Here is a 25,286-nt window from a genome sequence, read left to right as displayed (position 1 = left end):
GTGTACTTTGTGAGAACATGATTTCATATGAACACATTTCATTTATCACTTTTATATTCACAAGTCCACTTTATCACTAGATCAACGGCATATCGTCACCCACTACAGTAATACACCACTTTCGTTAGTCACAAATCCACTTAAGTCATAAAAAAAAACAAAAAAAACCTTTTTTTTCGGCTGATATGTGTGCACTTTGTTAATGCTTCTGTCGTGTGTGTAAATTTTCATCAGTTTTAAATCATTTTCATGTTAACTCGCCGAGGACCACTTGTTTCCGCAACGTCTGTAGCTGCCCCGTTGGACTTACGGGGGACATACTCAATGTCAAAGTTGTTCTTGTGGCGTCCTTTGCCCCGGCTCCAGGCGAACAGAAGCAGGAAGCAGAACACAACCACACCTAAGAAGGACAGGCAGCCCATTGCTGTAGATATAATAATCGTCTTTATATCAATAGGGAGGGTCATGTTGTACAATACTGTTCCATTCCCCCATGAGCTGTTGGAGTCTGTCAGGTAGTTTAAGCTTTTGTTATATCTCTCCCCAGTTCCAAGGCTTTTTACAGCTAAAGATGCCGACAGGCTTGCATTGCCAGCGGGGTTACTGGCAATACACAAGTACACCCCGCTGTCATGCAGCTCTGCCACCTTAATCTCCAGGGTGCCATCTGGTTGGACTTCCACCCTACCACTGCTTTTAGTTGTGATGTAGCGTCTGTGAGGAGTAATCCAGACCACGGAGGGTCGCGGTGCTCCCTCTGCCGTGCAGCTCAGACGGGCTGGTTGACCCTCATCAGCCAATAACAGCTGGGTTGTGTTTGGTCCAATCCGTGGCTTGGTGCAGGTCATGTACCTTGAGACCAGAGGCTCCCTAAGGTCACGTAGTGTTTTCCCCAGGAGGTACTCAGGTGCGCTGCATTCAGGCTGGGCATCCAAAATCTGCAGAGCAGGCGGCTTGTGGCTGTTGAGTAGCCACAGTAACCTGCAGTCGCACACTAAAGGGTTTCCACCCAGACAAAGCCTCTGAAGTGTGTCTGGTGAAGCAAACACCCCCCGCTGGAGCGAGTCAAGGCGATTCTGAGACACATCTAGCAGCTGAAGAGATTTAAGGCCCAAAAAAGCCAGGGGCTCTATGGAAACCAGATGAGCACCTTGAAGGCGAAGCTCCAGCAGGTGTTGAAGCTGGCCGAGCTCTCCCTGGTGGATGTGCTGGATGCGGCTGTAGGAAAGGTTAAGGTGTGTGAGGTAGGGCAGGTTTCGCAACACTGCGCCAGGGAGGGCAGACAGATTTGTGTTGGTAATGAACAATGTTGTGAGGTTGAGGCCATGAAGTGACAAGGGAGGCAGAGTTTCCAGCCAGGGCCAGAAGTCAATCTCCAAATGACGGAGACGAGTTAACCTCTTAAAGGAGAATGGTTTGAGAAAACTGATGCTCAAGTATCGCATCCGTAGTTCAAACAGATTGTGCAGATGTGCCAAAGCATCAGTTGGGATCACAGTCAAATTTGAACGCTCCAGTGTCAGACTCTGAAGTCCCAGTAGTCCAGTGAAGGCCCGTTGAGAGATAAAAACCAGCTCATTGTCACCCACCTCCAGGGACATCAACCTGTGCAGATCTTGGAAAGCATGGTCCAGAAGAACCACGAGTCGGTTGTGGCTGAGATCGATGTGGGTAAGGTTTGTTAGACCTGTCAGAACCCCAGCAGGAACCAGCTGAAGCAGGTTACTACGGAAGTTGAGCGAGCGCAGAGCCAACTGAGAGCGGAACGAGCCAGGTTCAACCACACTGATGAGGTTGTCGCTGAGATCCAGGTCTTCTAGCTGCTGGAAGGAGGAAAAGTTGTCTGGTGTGATGACGCGCAACTTGTTCTTGCTCAGGTCCAGGGCGCGGGTCTCAATGGGAACGCCTTCGGGAATGCTGGGCAGGCGCTTACGGTGGCAACTGACCGACTTGGTTTGGGGAGAGCACTCGCATCGGGCGGGGCAGCTCAGAGCTGAGCTGGCGAGGAGAAGCAGCAAGGCCCCGCCCAGGAAGAGGTGGCAGTGTTGCGGGGCTGGCTGTTGCATGTCTCTTTTACCCACGATGCCCTCTGTTACGGCACAGCTTCTTTCCCATACACAGCAACATCACGAACAAAGCCTGTAAGACACAACGGACAAGAAATGAGGTAGTATCCCTTTAACCCAGTCTGTCAGCAGCACCCACTACACCTTTTTACATTTTCAACCACTTACACTTTATGTCTGCTTAAACTGCACAGTCTTTACACCCTTTAATGAGTCATCTCATTCCTCTGCAATGTGGACATAATGGAATTAATGTCACAGCGGGGCAAAATGTTGGGAGAAGTAGAACTATCAGCTGCAAAAAAGTGTGAATGTTCATCACTGTGTTAGAACAAAAGGTTGTAGACAAAGTGATGATGTTTTATGTGGATGTTTTAAAATCGTCAATATTGGAGCCACACTTCATGTGGATCCACCGGTGCAGGATGTGTGTGTCATTTGCATCACAGATGAATATGGGTGGGTGTTTGTTCACAGTGATAGGAAAACAATCTGCAAAGGAAATGCTTCCATGGTAGAGCCCATGTAGTTTACATAATATAATATGAATAATAGGATGAGTTAATTTATTTTGATTGCATTAAAATAAAAACAACAATTACATTACCACAATACAACAAAACTGAAAAAAAGAGTAGGCTGAAGCTGAAATTTGTTTACGCCAATCCAACACCAACTTAAAAAAATATACAGAAACTCCTCAAGACAGAACATAAAAACTGTAAATAATTTAACTAATCTTAAAGAGATTACTTTACACATCATTAACTCAAATTGTATTTTCAATCCAAATACAGATTTTTTTTTCTTTTATCGGTAAGATTAGTTTATAATTTGATGCCCAAAGCTGAAACACATTATATTTCACATTGGTTCAAACTAGACAGCTTTCAAATGAACAGTGCATAACGCTTGTATAATTCACTGTTTGTCTATTAATTAAATAATAAGATTAAATAAAACTGATTGTTAGCACTGATGTTTTTTTTAAACACTAATATCTGCAACTACAGAGATTATGTTCATTAAAAGAGACTGTATGTGTAAAAGCTCTGTTTAAAGTTTAAATATTGGGTCTATAATTGCTTTTCCTCAACTTTCACTACATTTAATACATTACAAAAGAGCAGTGTTATGGATAAAATCACTTCACATCTAACAATTATTTAACTCTAGACAAAATACCATCACATTTAGAGGGCTTCTTTCATATAAGCTATATATGGTTTGTCCAAAAAGTTCAATCTGGTCCTTTGGACATTCAAAATAAACCAAAAACAAAACAAAGCAAAACAATGTAGAACATTTTTGGATTTTTCTACCTGGATTATTGAGCATGCATCAGGATATATATGGTTTGGTTTTCAACTATTATAATTCACAATAACGCCTAAAAATTTTATTTCACAGACTCAAATTAATTTAAGAGTTAAATTCAAATTGTCCCTTACACCATGAAACAGCATAAATTTAGTTTTAACTCTTCTAAGGATGTTATCTTTTTGGTAGCGTTGGTTTGTTTGTCTGTCTCAAAAACTCATTTGGATTTTCCTTACATTTTCAGGAAATGCTGAGGTTATGACAAAGAACAAATGCTTTAATTTGGGTGGTGATCTGGATCACCATCTGGATCCAGGAATTTTTTTAAAGTTTCTTGTCTGTCTGTGTGCACAGTATGTTACTGCATGAGGTACCTTAGGGTCTTGGTGAAGATGTGCACTCTTCTTGTGCTTCTAGTTTTCAAAAGATAACTTAGTTGACAATAATCTGTTTACTTTCTACAATTTTTCAATTCTTTTGTATCTGAGACACAATGGTTGGTATCATCAGCAAACATTATAGTTTAAATGTGGTTACAGAACAAGAATAATTTATTTTGTTTTGTTTTTATTAACATTTATTTAACCAGGCAAATCCCACTGAGATCACATGTCTCTTTTGCAAGGGAGACCTGGGCCTGAAGGCAGCCTAACATATATGTTTTTGGACTGTAGGAGGAAGTACTCAGAGAAAACCCACACAAACACGATGAGAACATACAAACTTTTCACAGAAAGACCAAACTGGGAATCAAACCAATCTTTTTGCTGTGAGGCAACAGTGCTAACCACTAAGCCACCATGCTGCCAATTTTTAAACAGTTAAAAAATATGGGTCCAGTACCGAACCTTATGGAACACCACAATTATTTTTTTTTTTAACTGTGATTCTGTATAGTTTATTTTTACATATTAAAACCTACTGTCCGAATAACTTTGTAACCAATAATTTGCAACACCTCTTATCAATATTGGTCACTTTTATGTTGAAACGGCATCATGTATCCATCTTTGCTACAGATCGATCTGCTATTCCTGAACCCATATTAATGCTCATTTAGTAAATAGTTTAAGTAGATAACGATGTTTTATTTTCTAACTAGTTTTTATTTTAATCTAAATCTGATATATTATGCTCATATACTACATCTTATTTAGCTTTTGTTCCATAAATGATTTAAACACAAATTTCTTTCTACAATAAAGCTATTAGATATGGTTTGGTTTATGTGCTTTACCGCCTGCACATTACTGGACTGTGTTTGTAAATCTGCACTGAATAATCTGTACCACCTGAAATTATAGCTTGACAATTTGCTGATTTTATTTTTGTGCACTTGCTTCATTTACCCAGTGAAATGTGGCTCTAGTTTCCAGTCACCGAATGAGACGATTGTAGTGGAGAGAAGCAATAAGGATGAAGTAATACGAATACAGAGTTCAGTTGTAAAACATGCTGTCTTCCCTCAGCACAGGAAGACATGGACCTAAACATAAAAAAACACCTTTCAGCAGCCACAGGTTGTTGAATTGACAGATGGCTGTGTAGACAGAACCAGCTCATAATTGCCTCATTACCCGAAGAATACGCATTCTGCTCGTGGCTATCTTTTCCAATTAGGTGTGCAAAGCGTAAGACACATCTGTGAGCTGTGAAGATTTGAATGCACTATTGTAAGAGAAGAAAAATTATGGGAATACAAAAGGAAGCCTTTTTGACTGCTTGCCCGCTCAAAAAGCTAAAACCCTGCCAAAGTAAGGAGATGATGAGCACACAGACAGAGACGTACCTTACTTTGAAAGCAAAGTGAGTGACGTTCAGAAAATAGCTGGGATGAGGGGGAAAAAAAGCCACGCGCACACTCGCTCTTTTCCGTTTTTCCACAGCACTCACCTCCTCTACGCCCGGCTCATCAGCTGCACCACTCGCATCTCCACATCTTTCCCTGTCTCTCTATCACTCTTTAATCTCGGCATCTTCCGGCACGCGCATCCTCCACCTAACTCCTTCTCTCCAACCAATTCTCCTGCTTGGCCTGGCAAAAGCCTCGGTCCGTTCATCAGTCCCCGCAGGCTGGGGGTGTTTTATCGATTGCAGCGTAGACGCATCAGATGCCAGGAATGTAGCCCTTAACAAAGAGCAGGCCGTTGCCACAGCAACTACAAACCCTGACTCCCATCCGCTCGGTGTAGCGTGCCAATCAAATTAATGAAAAAAACCCAGGAAGGTATAAAGTAAGGTGGATGATATTTTTTTCATGTTAGGATAAGTTGCTTTGAGACAACATTTAAATCCAATATATTGCAAGAAATTCAGTTTTCCCGGTAAGGTGGAGTCTAGTTTAAGGTGTTTTAAAGCTGTCATTCTGACGGTCCTGCTATTTGTCGAGCTGTCTTGTTGCCTATCCACTCCATGTCCCTCCACCTTATTATCCGTCCACTTTCCTGCCTCTGTCTTTGTGCATTTATCAGTCTGCCTTCACCCGTCAGCCCCTCTTCCCGCCTGCCCCTCTGTTTAATAATTACAGTCCAGTAGTCTTGCTGCAGTAAAGATCAGGTCAGAGAGTTGTGCTCGGAGAGTCCATGTGCATGTAACCAAACAATTGATTTGACAGGTATTTAAGCTCCTACATGAAAAAAGAAAAAGAAATGATAAAATAGCTGATGGTTTGATGTGTACCACCTTTTTTTGTGCCTCAAAGTAAAAAAGGTACAAAACTAGATAATAATCAGAAGAATATGATTACTGTATTTTCCGGCGTATAAGTCACACCTTTTTGCATAATTTTGCAAGTCCTGTGACTTATACACCAAAGTGACTAATATACATTTTTTCCCCATATTTATAACCCAATTTTTGTCTGAGATCTGCCGATTTCATTCATTCTGACATGAAAAATATTAAACAGTACCATTTGCTGCCACTAGAGGGCCCTCAAGCCTTATGACAAGCCCAGTGTCTCATTAATAAGTAAAAGTGTCTATTAATGAGACACTTGGCTTGCCAAAGCAGCCACCTTTGTCTCGCTCCAGAACTCTTGGAGAAAACGACAACTCAGCTGCATTTCGCCGCGCCGCCCAGTCGAAATGCAGCTGATTCGATCATTAAAGTGCATTTATTAAGGAAAAGTTAAATTAAGATATGCCTTTGCTATAATTTCAAGCAAACAAATAATTGTTTTTAAGTGTTAATCTTGTTAAATTCTTGTTAAAGTCCTACCAAGCATGCTCCCACGGCTTCCATTTTGGCACCCAATCAATTTTTGGCATACTGGCCCACATTTCCGGGTGGTCAGCGGTGACGCATAACAAATGCGACGTGTCAGCGGTGATGCATAATATATCCGACCTATACGGCGAAGTGACATATTTATGCTTTTTCCACTTTATTTGTCATTTTTGGACTGATGCGACTTATACGGCAGTACGACTTGCACGGCGGAAAGTACGGTATTTGAATAAATGCACATGCCTTACCACCTCTAATGCCAGAGTTTTAGACTAAGATTGTCTCATGTTGAGAAATGATGCATTACAGCAGTTTTGGTCACAAAAATATTTCATGACGTACAATCTGATGTATTGATAAGTACTTAGAGTATGTATTCTGATAGCCAATGCCTCACCAAATTTTAGCTCAGTGTCTATAAAATTCACCAAGATATATCAATTTTGGAGTAGAATAAAACTGAGTAGCTGTGGCAAACATCTTAACATTGGGTTGACTTCACAATGTAATCAGTTGTAGATGCACATCAAATGATTTCTTTCTAAGAAATTCATTTAAACCTGTCCAGTGGTTCACGAGAGATTTTACTAACAGACAGAGTGGAGACAATCAAACATATAGGCAAAAACAACGTCACTCCACTTTCTTTTCTTCAAATAAATGAACAAAAAAATAAAAAAATAAAATAACAGACAGATGTGGTTTGGTATTACAGAGCTGTCAATGACACAACAAAGACGTTGACGAAAGAAGGATTATTCTAGAAGGCTGTAAATCATGTCCTTGGATTGAATTTCTTTTCCAGCACTTGTACGAGTGCACAACCTTGAAAAATGATGGTTTGATTCTTCTGAAGAGCAGTGCTTTGTTTGATGTTTCAATCCATATCTGACACACTGAGTCAACTGTCCTCCTACTGGAGTCAGTCTTTGTATTTTTACTTGCCCTTAAGAAATGTTACTATCTGATAACGAAGAAAGGCTGGAGAGATAGCACCAGAAAGCAGCTTGGCTCCCTCCTGCCTCAGTGTATTTGCAATTCTTCACACTTACAATTTTTAAAAAAGTATCCTGGTTTAATTTGGTTTACGTATAAACATAACTTATTTAATCTGTTACATAATTTAAACTGGAATAAAGCGATGTACTGGTGCCACATGCAACTTTACATCTGTTTTTGCTATTTTCCTGCCAAAAGGTTTTTAGGTTTTTGCTAGTGTCAGGTGGGGAAGGCAGACAAGTCAAATCAGAATTAAAGGGACATTTCAACAAGTGCATCCGATCTAAATGATCACAGTGGCTGTTGGTCTGCATCTTAAAAACTCAAGCTTGTCTAAGTGTTGTGTGTTCCTTTACAAAGAAAAAAAAAGTTTGATCACCACCAATCAGGAGACTCATCCCAGACTTGGCCCGCCCATTTTTAACTTTCAGTGTTATTCACTCTTTTGTTAAGCTTAGGCATTAAACTACATGGTTAGGTTTATACAGTATACTAAGAACAAATATTTAGGTGGAGGCACCAATACCTGTTGATTGGATTTAGGCAGTACCACTACTGTGCTTGATTTTAGGTTTAGGATTTACAACTAGTTGGTTAGATGTAGGTATTAAAACTAGTTAGCAATATTTAAGCATTAAAACTACTTTTCACAAGCTTACAAAGTTAAGTCAGGTCCTCTGGATGGATTCTTCTTATTGAAACGTTTCATCTTTTATCCAAAAGACTTCTTCAGTCTGAGGAGCTGCAGTAAACTCAGTCTTATTTGCAGCATCTTCTCATAGTGGATCAACAGTTTGTTGGTGACAGCCAAAACTAGTTGGTCACATGCAAAAGGAGGACCATCAGCCTAATGACTGATAGTTAGTGCCCAGATGGCCACTTGCTATTCACAGAGGACTGAGTGATACTTGCAATTACAGCATTAAAAGAGTGACAATTGGACATGAAGGCCTCCATCCCTGTTTAATGATGGACGGTGTCTCTTCATAAAGATGGCTTCCTTCACTCCTCTCTCAAACCATTGCTCCTCTATCCAGGATGTGAACATCTTAATCACTGTGACCGCTGGCCTGGAGATAAGTGCATACCACAGAGTCCTGGCGTGATGATGTTGCTCTTCTGTGCTGGGCCATCCTTTTGACTATTTGCCTCCATGGATCTTTACTGACTTTTGTAAGGTTCAGTGCCTCGTCAGCCTTTATGTTTTGTTTTATAATAAAAAATATATATATATATTTTAAGAGTTCTTCCAGTCTAGTCATCCTTGAGTCCAAACTTCCTGCCATCTGTAACACTACTTGGTTAGACTTCGGTCTAAACACTACAACAGTAAACCTAAGCAAGTCTTTTTTCTTATATTTAGGACAGAAAATATTCAAGAAGGTATAGGCATTCAAAGTATTTTAGCATATTTAGGCTGTGAAACTACATGATTAGTTTAAGACCTATGGTTAGACTTCCACAATGAAACTACTTTTGCTGTATTTAGGCACTATAGTTGGTAAAATTAAGGCATCAAAATTATTTTTTACGCGTTAGGTTACAAATCAAATTAATTTGTGTTTATGAAGAAATAGAAAAAATATGATAATATGCACAACACATAGCAAATAAAGTAAACGCATTTAGACAATAATTTACAGTTTTTTAAATCAAATCTATTTATCAAAAGTTCATTCTGGGTTAATAAAAAATAACCACAGTGAAGAAATGGGAACTTCTAAAAATGAAAGGCAGCAAGTGAAATGTTGATTTAAAGTAAATTCAGCCACATTTTTCTGTACTGTTGTACTTAATCAAACAACTCTGTCATACAGCAGAAATGATAACAGCAATGTTACTGAACTTTCTCAACAAGTGTTCTGCTGCAGCTATAATAAAAAATGAATTACAATAAAAATTCTTATTTAAATCAAAGTAGTATGTTAAGTTATGTTATGTTATGTTTATTTGTCATATGCGGATTAACACAAGGTCAACAATGCAATGAAATGCTCAAGATGAGAAGAACCATTTCGACTCACTAAAAAACAACCAAGAAATACTAAATCAGGCAATGAAGGTACAAAATAAAGTATCAAAAAGTGAAGAAATATAATATTTACAAGGTCCAAAAGAAATATAGTAAACAACACTCAAGCTTTTAAGTATTAATCTTGTTAAAAAAAAAAGTTCAATACAATAATCTTAATCTTGTTAAATTTCGAAGAACTGGAATTGGATGGATGGATGGATGGATGGCACCACGCCGCCCAGGTGACACGAAGCTGTTTTGACCATTAAAGTACATTTACTAAGGAAAAGTTCAATTGAGACACACCTTTGCTATAATGTCAAGCAAACAAGTAATTGTTTATAAGTGCTAATCTTGTTAAACTTTGAAGAACTGCAACAGCGAGTCCTCCGGAGGTGGAAGGAGGTGGAACACCTGGAGAGCTAGTGCAAGAATAACCTTCGCATCAATGTGAAGAAGACAAAGGAGATGGCTGTGGACTTCAGAAGGAACAAACACACCTACACCCCGAACATAGGAGGATCTGTGGTGGAAGTGTCTCCAGCTACAACTACTTGGGTGTGCACCTGAATGACAACCTCAGCTGGAGCAACAACACCACCAGCCTGATCAAGAAAGCTCATCAGAGACTCTACTTCCTCAGACGGCTGAGACGAGCTGGACTGGGAAGCTCAGTCCTCACCTCCTTCTACAGGTGTGCAGTGGAGAGCATCCTGTGCTCCAGCATCAACATGTGGCATGGAGGCTGCACAGCTGCAGAAAGAAGAGAGTGGTCAAGGCTGCACAGAAGACTATTGGAGTCAGCCTCCCCACCATCACAGACATCTACACCTACAGATGCAGGAAGACCAGAAGGGACCAGAGGTGGAGGTTAAGGGTCCAGGGTGAGGCAAATGATGGAGACAGGTGTGTGTGCTTCACTTTTCCCACACACTTTTTCTTTTTTGATCTCCTCAGTCCAGGGAGTTGAACAGGAGGCCTTCCAGTCAAAGGCTTGCCTTCTCTAACCACTGCACCACCACTCCCCCAGTTAAGGTGCAATGAATTGAAATAGAAAAAAATAACCACCATCTACAAACACTAAAAAAGAGCATTTTCTGACCTAAAGTTTCAGTCCATCACTTGCGTTTGGCTTTACATTTTGAATGGTCTCTTGAGAGACCATGACCCTATTAGCCGGACCTCGGGCTGACCTCAATGGCGCACATGCAGAAAGGCATCTCTTTGAGCTAAACCATATTTTTAGAAACACTTAGAGCCAACAGTGCAGCTAGCCAAAGAGAAAAGAGCCAGTATCTCACAGAGAGATGAAGGAGGGGTTGTTGAGAAGGGCTGCCCACGAGCTGGAGCATTTTTGGATTTGGTTAAAATCACAGCAAAAGCCGAAAGCTGAAAATCAGCAGGATGTTTGTGCAGTCACTGTGAGAGTAAAAACACAAAGAGTCAGGTAGAAACTGAAGCAGAACTAAATGAAGAAATGAGGGGAGCCACACGCTGAAGATTACATCAAACCCCTGTTGTCTCTAGTCACTTTGAGCAGTAAAACCTTGCTGATTATCATCCCACTTAAAGCAAAAGAAGTTTTTTTTTTGCTGACATAACATAACTGTGTTATGCCGATACATTTTTAATATACTATTTTACATTATAGATGTCTAAAAATGTTTTAATTGTACATAGATTTTCTTGGCAGAGTGCGTCAGGTTCTCCTCTCGTTTGCCTTTAGGTGTGAAGTAACTGTGTTTTAGCACAGCTCACCAAAAATGTGTGAAAAGAAAAATCACGGTTAAACAGTGTTAAAAGCACCGGTCGTTTAGATATTCTCTGGAATAAAAAAAGAGGTTCCTCCCTCCAGGCTTATTAATGTAAGCCTTTTTTATTTTATTTTTTAACATTACTGCATTTATTTTGCATATAGCCGACTGAAAAGAAGCCATTGTTTCCTCCCACTGCAACGTCTGGGAAGGACTCCGTTGCACACTTTGCAACCATTTTCTAAAAATAACCTGTTTAACTTTTTGTCACTTTGAATCACTGCAGAAATAAACAGTGGATGTTATTCATTCATCTCGTTGTTTTCCCTGTTCTGGAGCTTTGCTTATTCTCAGATATGAGAGTGGCATGAATAATGGAATCATTTCACATGAGAGATTCTCATGTTGTCACAGGACTGAACCTTGTGACTTCCTAAAACAAAAACATGTAACGCTCAACAGTTCTCCTTTTTGCAATCATCTAATGATGTGTGAAGGGTGGTTACATAGTGATTTCTAAAACAATTGTCTGATGGTACAGTAAGGCACAGTAAGAAATCAAAGACAGCATTTCTTGAAGGAATACCGGTACATATCATCCGCTAATCATGCTGGAGTTTTAAACTAAATTCATTTTGTGCTGAGAAATAATAAAGTTGTACCTATTTTGGTGAAATAACGTCTAACTTGATGTTGTGAGATGTCACGCTCAGAGCATCTGCTGTGAAATATTCTCGGCTACTACCACATTGAATTTGAGCACATCTGTGAAACTGACTAATTAATAGTCGTATTTATTTTGGTCTACAGGTGTGCAGTGGAGAGCATCCTGTACTCCAGCATCATTGTGTGGCTGCACAGCTGCAGAAAGAAGAGAGTGGTGAAGGCTGCACAGAAGACTATTGGAGTCAGCCTTCCCACCATCACAGACATCTACACCTCCAGATGCTTGAAGAGAGCCACCTGCATCATGAAGGACCCCACTCACCCAGTGCACACACTTTTTGCCCCGCTCCCCTTAGGAAGAAGGTTAAGGAGCATTAAGTGTAGAACCACTAGACTGAGGAACAGCTTCTACCCTGAGGCTGTTAGACTCATGAATCTCTAACCAGAATAATCACTGTGAAAAAAAATCATTCGTAATCATCTGCTCACACAGACTCATGTTCGTGCCGCTGTTCGACGTAATGTTTTTATGCTATTAGTGCTTAGCATATTTTTAGTTAATGTTTTTTTTAGTTCATATCTTAGATCTTATTGCTGTTTTTCTTTTACATTTTATTGTTGGATGTAACTGGGACCCCGTTTACACAGTTTCGCTCCACCACATGTACCACATGTGGTGCGAATGACAAATAAAGAAACTCTGACTCTCTGAACATTGATTAGCTGTGGCAACCATCTTGATCTTGACTTGACTTTAAAAAGGTAATCTGTTGTAAACATATGTTTAGTGATTACTTTTTGAGAGTTTCATTAAAATCCATTCAGTGGTTCATGGGATACTTTGCTAACAGACATAAAAAGGTTGTCTCCAAAAGTTAATGTTGAGTTTATATGCAAATATGTTACACATTGAGTAGCAAATAGAATATGTGTAGTGTATGACTTAGCTATAAGTACATCAAAATTTAGCTCAATATCTTTAAAATTGATGGAAGTAGCACCATGTTTGTGTTTTTATAATAAAGTAGGTTGAAACAGTCATCTTGAACTGAGTTGACCCCAAAAGTTATTGAGTCATAGATGTACATCTAATGATTATTTCCTAAGAGTTTTGTTAAAATCTGCCCAGTGGTTGATGAAATATTTCGCTAACAGACAAAGTTGGCTCTAAATGTTTAGTGGCAACATTTTAAACAAAGATCTTGCACAATTTTTTTTGTGCTATATGTTGGAGATCAGTGGAAGTAAATGTCTGTTTGCTTCATTTTCACCACAAATGCTAAAAAGCCTAACTTTTGTTTTTATTCTGAGCAGGGTGGTTCAATTTACGGCCCACCCTGCCAAGTGCTAAATGTTGGCAGCGTTCAGAGGATGCTGTTGAGGTTTCGGAAGTTGATCCGTGTTCTTCTGGGTTAATTAGAGCCTCTGCATTCCTTCTGCCAATTAAACAGCTCCTTTCCGCTCTGCTGGTCACATTTCCTCTGAAGCGGTGGCTTGTTGAGCCATCACCAGTGCACCCAGTCCTCCACCATGTGGCTTATTGTGTGTCTGCTGTTGCTGCAGGCTCCACCTGCTCTTTCTGGCTTAGAAAAAAAACAAAAAGTCCTGTTAATACGGAGTTAGTGTTTGTTCAGTTTGATGGGCAGAAGACAGGATGATGAAGTGCTTCTACGCAACAGCTTCATAACTTAATCAGAACACGCAAACATTCAAGCGTTGTGTAAAAACAGCCGCACGGGCTGTCAACATTAATGTGATTACATGAATATTGTGTTTGTCTACGTGTGGCAGTAATGAATAAAATCCTGTTTCTCACACGAAAACACACGAAAAATAGTTTTCAGTTGAACTGAATAGTAGAAATTTTATATTAATTATGTCAATATATTGAGATTTTTTAAGCATTTAATTATTTTTATTTACATTTTTCTTACTCCTTTTTTAATGGAATAAAAATGTAGTCGTTCATTCATTTACAAAAAAAAGATATTACTTTGAAAGCATAGTTTGAAAGATCGTCAAGGGAAGGCAGCATAAAAAACATAAACAAATTCATATAAATGTATGTGAATGAAAACGTTTTTAGCTATAAAAACTACTGTGAAAATATTTTATCAAACATATTTGATTTGCTTCATATAAACAGAGGTTTGTGTCTATTTAAGAGCTTTTAAAGATTGCTTCTTACCAAATATCTTGCAGCTGAACTCCATCAGACTATGTGACATTTCTGTAATATTTTTAATACAACACAGGGGTGAATCAAATGCCAGCAGATTATGATGAAGGCCTAAACAAAGAAAGGTTAAACAAGGAGAGACAGAAAGTCGATTTGGTGTTTTGGAGCCACTCATAAGAAAAATGTACACTGGGAAAATTGTTGTTTTGTTTCCAGATTAAATCTGGAATGTCAATATGATGGTCAAAAATGCTATTTTAGGAATAAAGTCAAGTTCGGGGAAGCGTTTTTGTTCCATTTTTAATCTATTCTAACCGAAGGTGAAGGATGGGTGCACTTATACTAGGTAAACTATTATTTTAAAAACTACGCCACCCAGGGTGGCTACATATTGGAGTAGCTCTGTTGCATTCATTCTGAGATGTTGCTTTTGGAAACTTTAATTCCTCTTCTGCTGGATGTAAATCACATTTTTTGGATGATTGTTTCCTCTGGTATCGGATGCTGTGCAGCTGGAAGGCTTTTTACTGAAACATTCGGGCGGTCCTACAGCCCGGGGGAACCAAGAGGCCAGCCGAGTCTGGGTGGATGGATCGGACGGCATCTGCAGCCATTTTCTTCGGATCTGCTGTGGGACGGACCTTTGCAAGAGACCCTTCCTGTCTACAGCCATCATAATCTATAACTCTTAACGAAACAAGGATGACGAGTTACAACATTTAATTTCCCTTTGGGATTAATAAAGTATTTTTGAATTGAACTGAATTTGTTATTGAATTTAATAGCGACATGGTATTTTCTTAAACTAGACTGATGTCAATTTTTTATTCTTGCATTATCATAAATCAAAACAACAAAACTTTGTAAAAAAACACTCAATCTTGAACACTAAATGAGCATATTTGATATTTGTTTAATTCATGAATCATTGCAAAGAGACAACAGTACTTCTAACTGCGCTGCCAACTTAATAGTGTCTATTTTGCACAAAATCTCTGAATTGACCGAAAAACCCAACCGTGTTTATGTAAATAACTAACTTGGTAATTTTAAGTGTCTGCCCTATCAACCTTCGATGGCATGCCAGTGCCTGCCATAGTGACCACGAGCAACAGGAAATCAGGGTTCAATTCCGGACAGGGAGCCTGAGAGACGGCCACCACATCCAAGAAGGCAGTAGCCGCGCAAATTATCCACTACTGACTCATGGAGGTAGTGACGAAAAATAACATTTTGGGTTATAACATTTTAATAACATTTCAATTTTGCTGGCGTGGTGGCACTGTCGGTAGAGCTGTTTCCTCACAGCGAGAAGGTTGCCGGTTCAAAACCTGGCCCGTGACCTTTCTGGGTGGAGTTTGCATTCTCTCTTTGTGCATGTGTGGGTTTTCTCCGGATACTCCGGTTTCCTCCCACAGACCAAAAACATGAAAGTTAGGCTGATTGGTAACTCTAAATTATCCCTAGGTGTGAGTGAATAGTTGTCCCATTTGTCTCTGTGTCCCTGCGATGGACTGGAGACCTGTCCAGGGTGTCCCCTGCTTCTCACTCAGTGACTGCTGGACATTGATGCCCGCAACCCAAAAAGGAAGAAGCGGGTAAAGATAATGGATGGATGGATGGTAATTTTCAGAGACCAGCACTGTTTGCATCCAATATTTACAATCTCCTAAGAGCAAGTTTTATTTGGGGAAATAACAGAGGAAGAGGAGCAATCTGCTGCACTGCTGCCTTCACAAAAAGAGGGCAGGCAGGTCAGGGAAGGTTTAATTCATCCTCTGCTCCAGTGATGAGTGTCAGACATTGTTGCACCAACAAATAAACAGTCAAAAAAATGGGTAAAATCTTGCTGTTGCAATTTTTTGCTCAGAATACAAAAGCTTTGTGAATATAATACATTTCAACAAGTCCAGAGGTTAACAAGCAGAACACAAAGTAATTATCCCATGGGATAATTCATCACTGGAACCACTGGGAGTGGGGTCCGACTTCTTATGACTCATCTATAAAAGAAAAGCTGCTTTATGGCACACAATTTAGTCAGTTCCCATGGCTCCTGAGTGATCTAAAACCTTAAAAGGGGAAATCTATTTTTAAAAACTAACTTTTTGCATGCTTGAGTGCATTTTTTTGCAAGTCTCAAGTGACAAACCACTAAAATACTTTGATACAGTACAACCCTGGCAGTTTATTCTTTGGTCTGAAAACATTTACTCTTATATGATCCTACCCAGCTTGCAGTAGACATATTAAGTTTTTCTTTAGCGCCAGCCAACATTAACAATAAATCATGCTGCATTTACTCTATCTCAGAAGACAAAAGTCAAAACACTTGTGCTCGTATTTTACGCCTTTCAGACTATTTATGTTTCAGAAAACTTTGATGAGAACTAATAGCTTGTCTTTTGCTTTTGCTAACCAAAACCACTTTGAAAAAGAAGAAAAGGCATATTTTACAGTTTTACTCCATCTATATATGGTTTTTGTTGCATACTATTTAAAGACTTTTAAAGGGTGAAGGATCTAAATGCCCATTAAGGGCTTTCGTAATAAATCTATTCAGTTCACTAATCCATTAACTGCTTTTTAATGTTTTAAAACAATAATATGCAGATGCTTAAATGTGCAAAGTTGCATTCATGTTCTTGCTGCTGTGAGTCTTTTACTCCCACTTTTATTTCACTTCAGCGTCATTGCCACTGAAGGACAGACACAGTAGCAAACAACTGCTTGAAAAGATGCTGCCGCCTCATTTCAGTGACGACTTTGGTTCCCAACAAACTGATTTTCTATGCTGACATTACGTCCTCCTACATATTTCAGTAAGAAAATGGTAGTGGCAGGTCTTCCTCACCTCTTCTCACTGCCTGTTGTTGCTTATAGATCAGAGTAACTTGAAGGACACTCACCATATTGAGTTACTGTCTAATTTTAGTCTCAGGAGGTAGAACTCATCCATTTTTCATGGTATAAGTAAACCACTACGGATTCACAGGTCCCTTCCTCATTCACCAAAATGAGATTTATCTGAGCATATTACAGCATTTTCTTCCTGCCCCATTTCAATAATTGTATTTTTGGCAAACAAGTTTTGTGTAATATGCATCACATTTACTTGATTAGTTAGCTCTTAAGTTTCAGTGGTTTTTATAGAAGCCTCCTGAAATTTTAGTGCAGCTGGGGCAGGGGTTAGGGTTATATTTGGCAAAGCTTTTACAAAGTCCCAACAATCATAATAAAACTGCCACAAAAGCTACATAGGGCTTCCAAAAGAGAGATAACATTTTGTATGAAAAAACCACAAAGATGCAGAAATTCCACTAAAGGTCAATTGTTGACTTACAACTAGTAATTTTCTCCAAAAATAAAAAAAGGAAAAAAGGGTCAGTGGATGTTAAATTGTCTTTTGTTGTTTTTATGCTACCCACAAAGCTCAGGGGAGGTGTTTGTACTATCCTAATAAAAGCCAGTTGCAATTATACAGTAGCTGTATTGATCCTAAATATTGATTTGAGTCCACGCTTGATCTTAAAATTTCAAAAAAAGCTTCTTCTTCTGGGATTTCAGAAGAAATTAGAGCCATGGAAGGCGCTTTCACATGAAACAGCAAGAAACCTCATAAATGCTACGTTTCATTTACTCTAAGAAGTGAAAAAATATTGTTTTAAATAACTTAATTTTCTTGTTTTGACAAGAAAAGAAGTTTTGAGCACAAACCTATGTAATTATAATAATGGGCAAAAAAAATGAAGAAAGTCTTCACTGGTCCAGAGGTTGAAGCACAACTGACGTAAAACCCCAAACCAAAGGCTTCTAAATTCTGACTTTATAATCTACCCAAACAATTTGATTAAAAAGAATACATACTCTTAAAATAACAAGTCAAATGAAATTCTAGTATTTTATACAAGTCCTGGTACTTGCTATGAGATGGATCAACTCCTGATCCTGTGTCTTTCTTGCTCAAAAAAATAAATAAAAAACTAATAAATAATAGTTATATATATATATATATATATATATATATTTTATATTTTTTTTTTTTTTTTTTTTTTTATTTTTTTTTTTTATTTATTTTTTTTTTACGTCTGTGGTTGTGTCCATCACAACCAGAACTGGTCCTGGAGGGAAACCCAGGCATTCTTCCCCCCAGGGACACTCTAGATCCTCCCGGGTGCTCCCAGGCCAAAGATGATATGTAATCTGGATTTGCCATGCAATCTCTTCCCAGTTCGATGATCTGGGAAACCTCCTAATCAAATGCCAGAACCACCTCAGGTACTCCTTTCAATGCAGAAAAGCAACAGCTCTATTCCATTTCATTAAAAAAAAAGGCTATTAAATTAAAAAGAACTTCAAAACTAATTAATACTCCAGCTTGGAGTTGAATAACTCAGCTGTGCATGAGCACAAAAATCAAGCAACACCGTTAGCCGACACATCTAAACTTCAGTAACTGACATAATAATGAATGCTTTGTTTGTTTAAATACATCTTGGCACATAACTTGATTGACTTGTTGATTTAAGATTAAAATATGTTAGGACAGAAAATGTGGCAGTGTTGCAAACAAAGCAGTTAATTCTGTCAGAGCGACCATTCTGCTGATTTTATTAAAAACATCAAGCAAACTCTTAAAAAACTAAAAATGTAAGAGTTTAAGTGCGAAAACTTCCATTTGATAAGCAAAAACTCCTGATTTTTTTTAAGCATGTGAGTTTTACTCATGCTGTTCGATTAGCTGTTTCTGCTAAGCTAAACTAAGCAACTACTTATAACCGTAAGTGGTTTGAATATATTTACAGAACTGCAGAAAAAGCAAAGTAGGTCATCGCCCAAAATATGAAACTATTATTCTGACATTTCCACCCACATGCTTTATATTTTTATATTCTTTCATTGTTGGTTCTGCAGGCCTATTCACTCCCAGATTCAATGTTCTCGTTTAGTCCAAAAAACAAAACAAAAAATGATGATTCATCCTGTGAAAAAAGGCTCCCAGTTGACATTATTGTTATGTATAAATGTACCAATAATTAGATGATTTACTTGTGCGTTTTGAAAAGAAGTTTCTAAAACTGACATTGGTTGCAAGAAAGCACTTGGACAAATTTAACTAAGCTTTTTGTAAGTGAGCACAAAAAGCTCAGGGTGTTTGAATAACCAACTCCCACTACTCCCTATTAAAATGATTTCAGCTGATACTACATTTGCATTCGTTATCTGAAACCAAATTAAGAATCTCTGTTTGCTCGGATTTAAAGATATTTTCCACTATCTACCAAAAAAATCTTTGGTTGCTACCATTTATTATCTTTATTCAGTTAGATTTCTTCTCCTCGTTTGCTAAAGAGTCTCCTCCACTTACAAATGTTGCTCGGATTGGACCAAAAAATATCTCCATATTCAGCCCCATATGTTGAGGAGGTAATTTAGCCTGTTAGCAAATATTGATAGAAGGAATCTGATGAAAGGCGGGATGCTGGGTGGATCTCCGGGGCAGCTGGTTTATCAGACAGATGTTCCAACTCATGTGGACGTTTAGAGCCAAATCTGCACCGTGTTCCTCCTGGCTGCATCAGATTGTGTTTACTTAGAGAAATAAACAGCAGCAGCACCACTTGCAGTAAAGGATTCCTCCAGAAACTACTCCAGAAATTAGGAAATTTAGACTGGAAACGTGTTTGAACAAGGCTATTTATATATTTGTGATATCCACATTATATGCTAACACTCTCTCAACCTACATCTAAAAACTGAATCAGTTTCTGGTGATAAAAAAGCACGTTTCTGAGATCCGTCCTATTTCTAAAGTCGCTTATTGCCTGCAAGTACATGTGCACATGCCTCTGTGTTTATTTGTCTGTATAATTAACAAAATATCTTATCACTGAATGGATTTTAATTAAACTTTTAAAGTAATAACTGGGTTAACATTTATATCTGATTAACTTTTGAGGTCACCTTGATTCTATATGGCTACCACAGCAAAGCAACCATATTAATTTAAAAAATGTATAACTTTTAAAGAAATTGAGCTACAATTTTGTTTGGTAGAAACTGAACATTGTCTCCATCACATATTTCAGCACAACATTTCTTGTGCCATCTTTGTTATAAACTTGGCATTAACCATTGGAGTCAACCTAAATCAAGATGGCTACCACTGCTAATAAACCTAGAAACATCGATGGCTATACCTCACTGAGTTAATCAGATATAGAGCTACATTTTGATGTAGGAGTAGCTGAAAGTCACTCACAACACATCACTAACAGATCAAACAAGGTGATGCAAGAGATTTAGCATAATAATAAAAATAAATAATAAAGTGCTTATGTGTTGTCATTGTTGTTTGTTCCCATACAAAGATGAAATTGGCATCTGCATTTAACCCATCACACCTGGGATAATGTTTGACCACGAAGGCAAAAACTTTTCTTAACATAAAATTATCTTGGATTAAAATTTTGTCAGGAAAATTGACAAAGGACTCCTTCCAGGAATGGTATGATATATTTAATAGATTCAGGTTATTATTGATCTTTCTATTAGTATGAGGTAATTTGTAATTATCTTCTTGCGTTAGTTAAGCTGGCTGGAGTCTAAAGCTATAAAGTGATGAACAGTAAATGTGTTTATGTCAGAAGCACAGACTTTGCTCACAGGCCTTTTGGTAATTTTCCTGGAGAGATGCTTCGCTAATGGCTTTTCTTTTTAGACCCTCAGCGATGGATTAGCAAGTCTTCACTGGAACTGAATAACAAAGGAGGATTAGCACTTTTTGCCTGTCCCCAAATCAGTCTGACGGATTAGCAATCTCCGCTTTCGCTCTGGAGAATTCACTCTCGCTCCAAACTAATTCCAGTCAGCGTGACGGCCAAGGTGACATTCGACCGAAAGGGAAAGAGTCATTTTCATCAACTCCTCCTGGCAGAGCCTGGCATCGAGCTGCGGGCGCTGTTGGCGCGACACAGTCATGAGTATCAGCAGTCAAATGTGGAAACTCAATCGGACGCAGTTAAAACGGTCACTTTATTCTCAAAATAGAGACCCAGTCTTTAAGATTCAAGAAATTTGTTATTGAACAGACTCAAAATTTGATTTTGACAATTTAAAATTAAGAGGCAGTAAGGTTTTTTTTTTACCCATGTTTGTGTGTTTGTCAGCCATGTTAGCAAAGTATCTTAAGAATCACTGAGCAGGTTTTAATAGAACTCTCAGAAAGTAATCAGTGAATGTACATACTCAATTGAGCAGGTATCAACTGATTCAAATCAAGATGGCTGCCACAGCTAAGTGACCTAAGCAACGACAAAAAGGGCTGTAATTCAGTTTTACAGATATTGAGCTAACAATTGATGTGCTAGTAACTGAGGTTGATCTCCAACCTACAGATTCTGAAAACTTTGACTTTAGTTGTTAGAAGTCAATCTTGTCAGTCTGATAAGTCAAATACCTCACAAACTACTAGAATTTAATGAAACTCAGATAGTAAACAGAGTATTTGGACCGATGATTACCTTTATTCAAGTCAAATCAAGATGTTTGACAGGCAACTGATGTTAGAAAACACAAAATTGGTGGAAGTGGTGAGTGGAACTCACATGCAGAACTCTGGAAACTCAAAGATAAAAGTAACAAACTAATTTATTTACAAAAAGAAAACAAAAGGCTAACGAGGCAGCAATAAATAAATAAATAAAAACACCAACTAAAAAAAGCTCTCAGAAACACTCAAAGGGGCAAACATGAAAAGCGTGAAAATCAAAAATACTCACAAGTAAAAAACTCTGAAAGACTAAATTAAAAAAAAACAACAACCCATGAATGGTTTGAAAGCGCAATGCACGGACACAAATGGAAACAAAAAGGACACGAGCTTTACGGGGAAACTAATGAGGGAAAAATGACAACACCTGGGGAAAGACGACGAAGATCAGGTGAGAGACTGGTAGGAGGCAGGAGCTGAACGGAAAAAACACTGGAAGCTGGAAACACAAGTAAAACCAAAATACCAGAATCGCAGAACTACTAAACAATAACACAAAAGAAATGGAACATGACAGTTATAAGTGTAGACTTGGCAGATATTCTGATAAAAATAAATGTGGTAGTAGCTGAGATGTATCCTTGACACATAATTTAGGCTTTAACATATCACCTTTAAATAAGTGTATTCAGATCTTCCACAAGAACAAACATCTAATTTAATCAAGTAGTTCTCATACTTTAGTGGTGACCAGTTGTACCTCTACTATCTTTGGTTGAAGGCTTGCTATCAAGGCAATTAAAACAAGGTTTTAATTATAAACAACCAGTCTCAACAATACTTTAATTGCATATGTATTACTGTGTTTATCTCTTGTAACAGTTATGCAAAACAAATCGTTAATACAAGTATTTGATTTGTGGAGACTAGGACCCTGAGTGTCCTGCAGGTGCCTTTCACATACCCTTTATAAACAACTAACTTCTTAAAAACACTGATGTAATGCTTAGAAAATGGCCATCATGAAGAGCACCAATGCCAAAAACCCATAGCCAAAACCTGTCTTACTGGGTGTTTTGGCGAGTCGTACACCTTTTTGTAATCTGTTGTGGACAGCAAAAGTGGCGCATTGTGTAAAACATGAATATCAGCAAGGAAGAATCTGCAATCAGGTTTATTTCTGACCAAAGAAACCTTAAGTTCAATGTCTGCCAAGTTAACTAAATTTAGGAAAATGGCACTATATTGACGCTGGAAGCTTTGGTGCCATAGCCAATCAGACAGCTATAATCCAGGCTTTTAGGTCTGATTGGTTTGGCTCAGTGTTAAAGGTTGTTTTTTCTCAAAAGTTTTTCCATCGCCACAAGTAACAAAACGAACTCTGGATCTCATTAGTAACTATTGGCATCGTGCTTTTGGCTGCCTGCAAACACCGCCGGAGAATGACAAACGTAATGTTTCTAGTGAACAAAAAGGTTTGCAAAACATACTTGAATTCCCAAATAATTAGTATTAACATGCATGCATGAATACACAGAAACTGTGCACAGAAGTAAATGAAGCAATGGCTTATCCACTTTGAAGCTATGTAACAAAATGGGATTTGTTTTGTTTTTTTATCACTGCACACAGGCCAGACTTTATAATGCATTAGAAAGAACTTCAGTTATATCTTTAGACACTAGTCTTTTTGACATAGTTATTTAAACTCTTTCTATCCTACAACACAAATCCCCAGGGGAAGACATACTCTTCTAGGTATCCAGTTAAAAAGCAGCTCAGAAAATGTTTCAGGCCAGTGTCTTTAAGGAATGGAGAGAATTTTGTTTCTGTCTGTCTGCAGACTCAGAGCTCATGCAGAAGCAATGTTTTTTTGAGTCTAACACTGCCACAAGAAAAACTCTGGATCTCATTAATATCAATCAGCATGTTGGTTAATCATCCTACCAAGGTTTGTTTCTCTGGGATCACTCAGTTTGGTTGTACAAGCTGTATGTTAGTTGACTCCATTTTAAAATGATGGAAGTCTTTGTTCTTTTAGAGACTGGCACTTTTTATTTCTCCTTAATTCCCCAAATGACAAATGAAACTGAGTTGGGTTGTATAGGCATTTAAAAGGTTCACTGATACAAGTAGAATGGACACATTTTCAACTGTAAGAGGCTTGAAAACACATACAAAAGACCAGTTTTAGTGTTTAAATGATCAAGTTTATACATTTTAAGGCAAAAGCTCAATCCCATTTACTGTTCTAATACAGTCCACCTTCCATTAAAATATCATGCATTGCATATTCAACAGGGAAAAGTGGAAACTGCCATGACGTAAAACATTTCCAATTTTGCCTGAACTAGAAAAGCTGCTCTTTATAATTTGATTTTTGCATAGAATGTTTGCTTGGAATGTCTGCAATTTAAACTCTGGGTGGTTCTTTATCTCAATCACTTTTTCCAAGGGCACATCAGGACTGAGATGGGGTAGAGACAAGGCAGCTGACCCAGGACCTGAAAGTCCCAGGTTCAATCCCCAGTCATTGCACATCTCATGGTGTCTCTGAGCAGGATACCCTATCCTCAATTGCTCCCCAGGCACCTTCAACAGCTGCCCACTGCTTCACCTGGTGGTGGATGGGTTAAATGCAGAGAGCAAATTTCATCAGTGTATGGGAATATACAATGATGACAACACATAACACATTGTTATTATAAAATGTATGATTGCCTTGTACGTTTTAAATGCTATGACATTTAATCAAAGTTTAAACGTTTTTATTTGGTTCTTAAATCATGCCATTTAGAAAGGCTCTATACCACAACTCAGTTAAGCAACTTGTTTTGAAAATAAAAACAAAAAAAATTAAACATATTTTGTCAAAAAAATTGCCCAGAAATTTAGAAAAGGAAATCAAAATACTTGTTGCACCATCTTTAAAGTCCTGAAAAATTATTTATGCCACCAAAAGATTGAAAATTAAAAACATTAGTTACAATGTTTCCATAAGTAAATGAACAAAAGTATTGCTTTTTTTAATTTTAAATATTGATTAATCTTGTTATTGGAAACACAAATTAAAATACGATGACTTCTCATCGGATCTGCTTCTTTAAATTAGCTGCAGTTATTCCTGGCCAGCAGCAGTCAAAGTGTATTTAATTTTCTTAATGCAGCTCTTTCAAAAGGTTTTCCCACAGTAAAAGCATTGACTTCTGCCCACTGTGGAATTACACTCCTCAGTAGTGACAGAAGCCCGAGGCGCCCTGGCTGAGACAGAAGCTCTTTTCTTCTGATGTATTTTTGCAGGAATCCACACACTCGATAAAAAAAGGCATAAAATTAGTGTGTATGTGTGTGGGTGTGGGTGTGTGTGTGTGGGGGGGATGTGTGTGTGTGTGTGTATGCTTTTACAGAGTATTTACCTGCTTTCTGCACCTACCACATAATTGGCTGCTGCAAACAAAGCTGGAGAATAGCAAATGCGAACTCTTTTGGGAACACAGCAGATTTGCACCAGCTAAGTGTTTGCAAAATGTACTTAAATCTCAGGATAATTGTATAAAAGCCTCAGCAT

General features: G+C 38.3%; 1 protein-coding gene across 2 annotated transcripts in view; it reads right to left on the bottom strand.

Annotated features, from left to right (window-relative positions):
- Positions 1-219: 219 nt before the first annotated feature.
- Positions 220-25,286, bottom strand: part of lingo2b (leucine rich repeat and Ig domain containing 2b) — a 51,705-nt gene continuing 26,638 nt past the window's right edge. The window contains exons 1-2 of one of the 2 annotated variants that reach the window (XM_037695262.1): positions 5,280-5,321; positions 220-2,139 (exon numbers count right to left, since the gene is read on the bottom strand). In XM_037695262.1, the coding sequence (XP_037551190.1) occupies positions 237-2,066 (1,830 nt within the window). In that variant the 5' untranslated portion in view covers positions 2,067-2,139; positions 5,280-5,321 and the 3' untranslated portion in view covers positions 220-236. Of the gene's footprint in view, positions 2,140-5,279; positions 5,322-25,286 lie in introns of those variants that run through there. The other variant, XM_037695263.1, reaches the window with a different exon arrangement.

The sequence above is a fragment of the Nematolebias whitei genome, chromosome 21 (genome assembly GCF_014905685.2).
Source record: "Nematolebias whitei isolate Nwh7 chromosome 21, NemWhi1, whole genome shotgun sequence".
Taxonomy (NCBI): Eukaryota; Metazoa; Chordata; class Actinopteri; order Cyprinodontiformes; family Rivulidae; genus Nematolebias; species Nematolebias whitei.
This window is presented reverse-complemented; position numbering and strand designations above follow the sequence as displayed.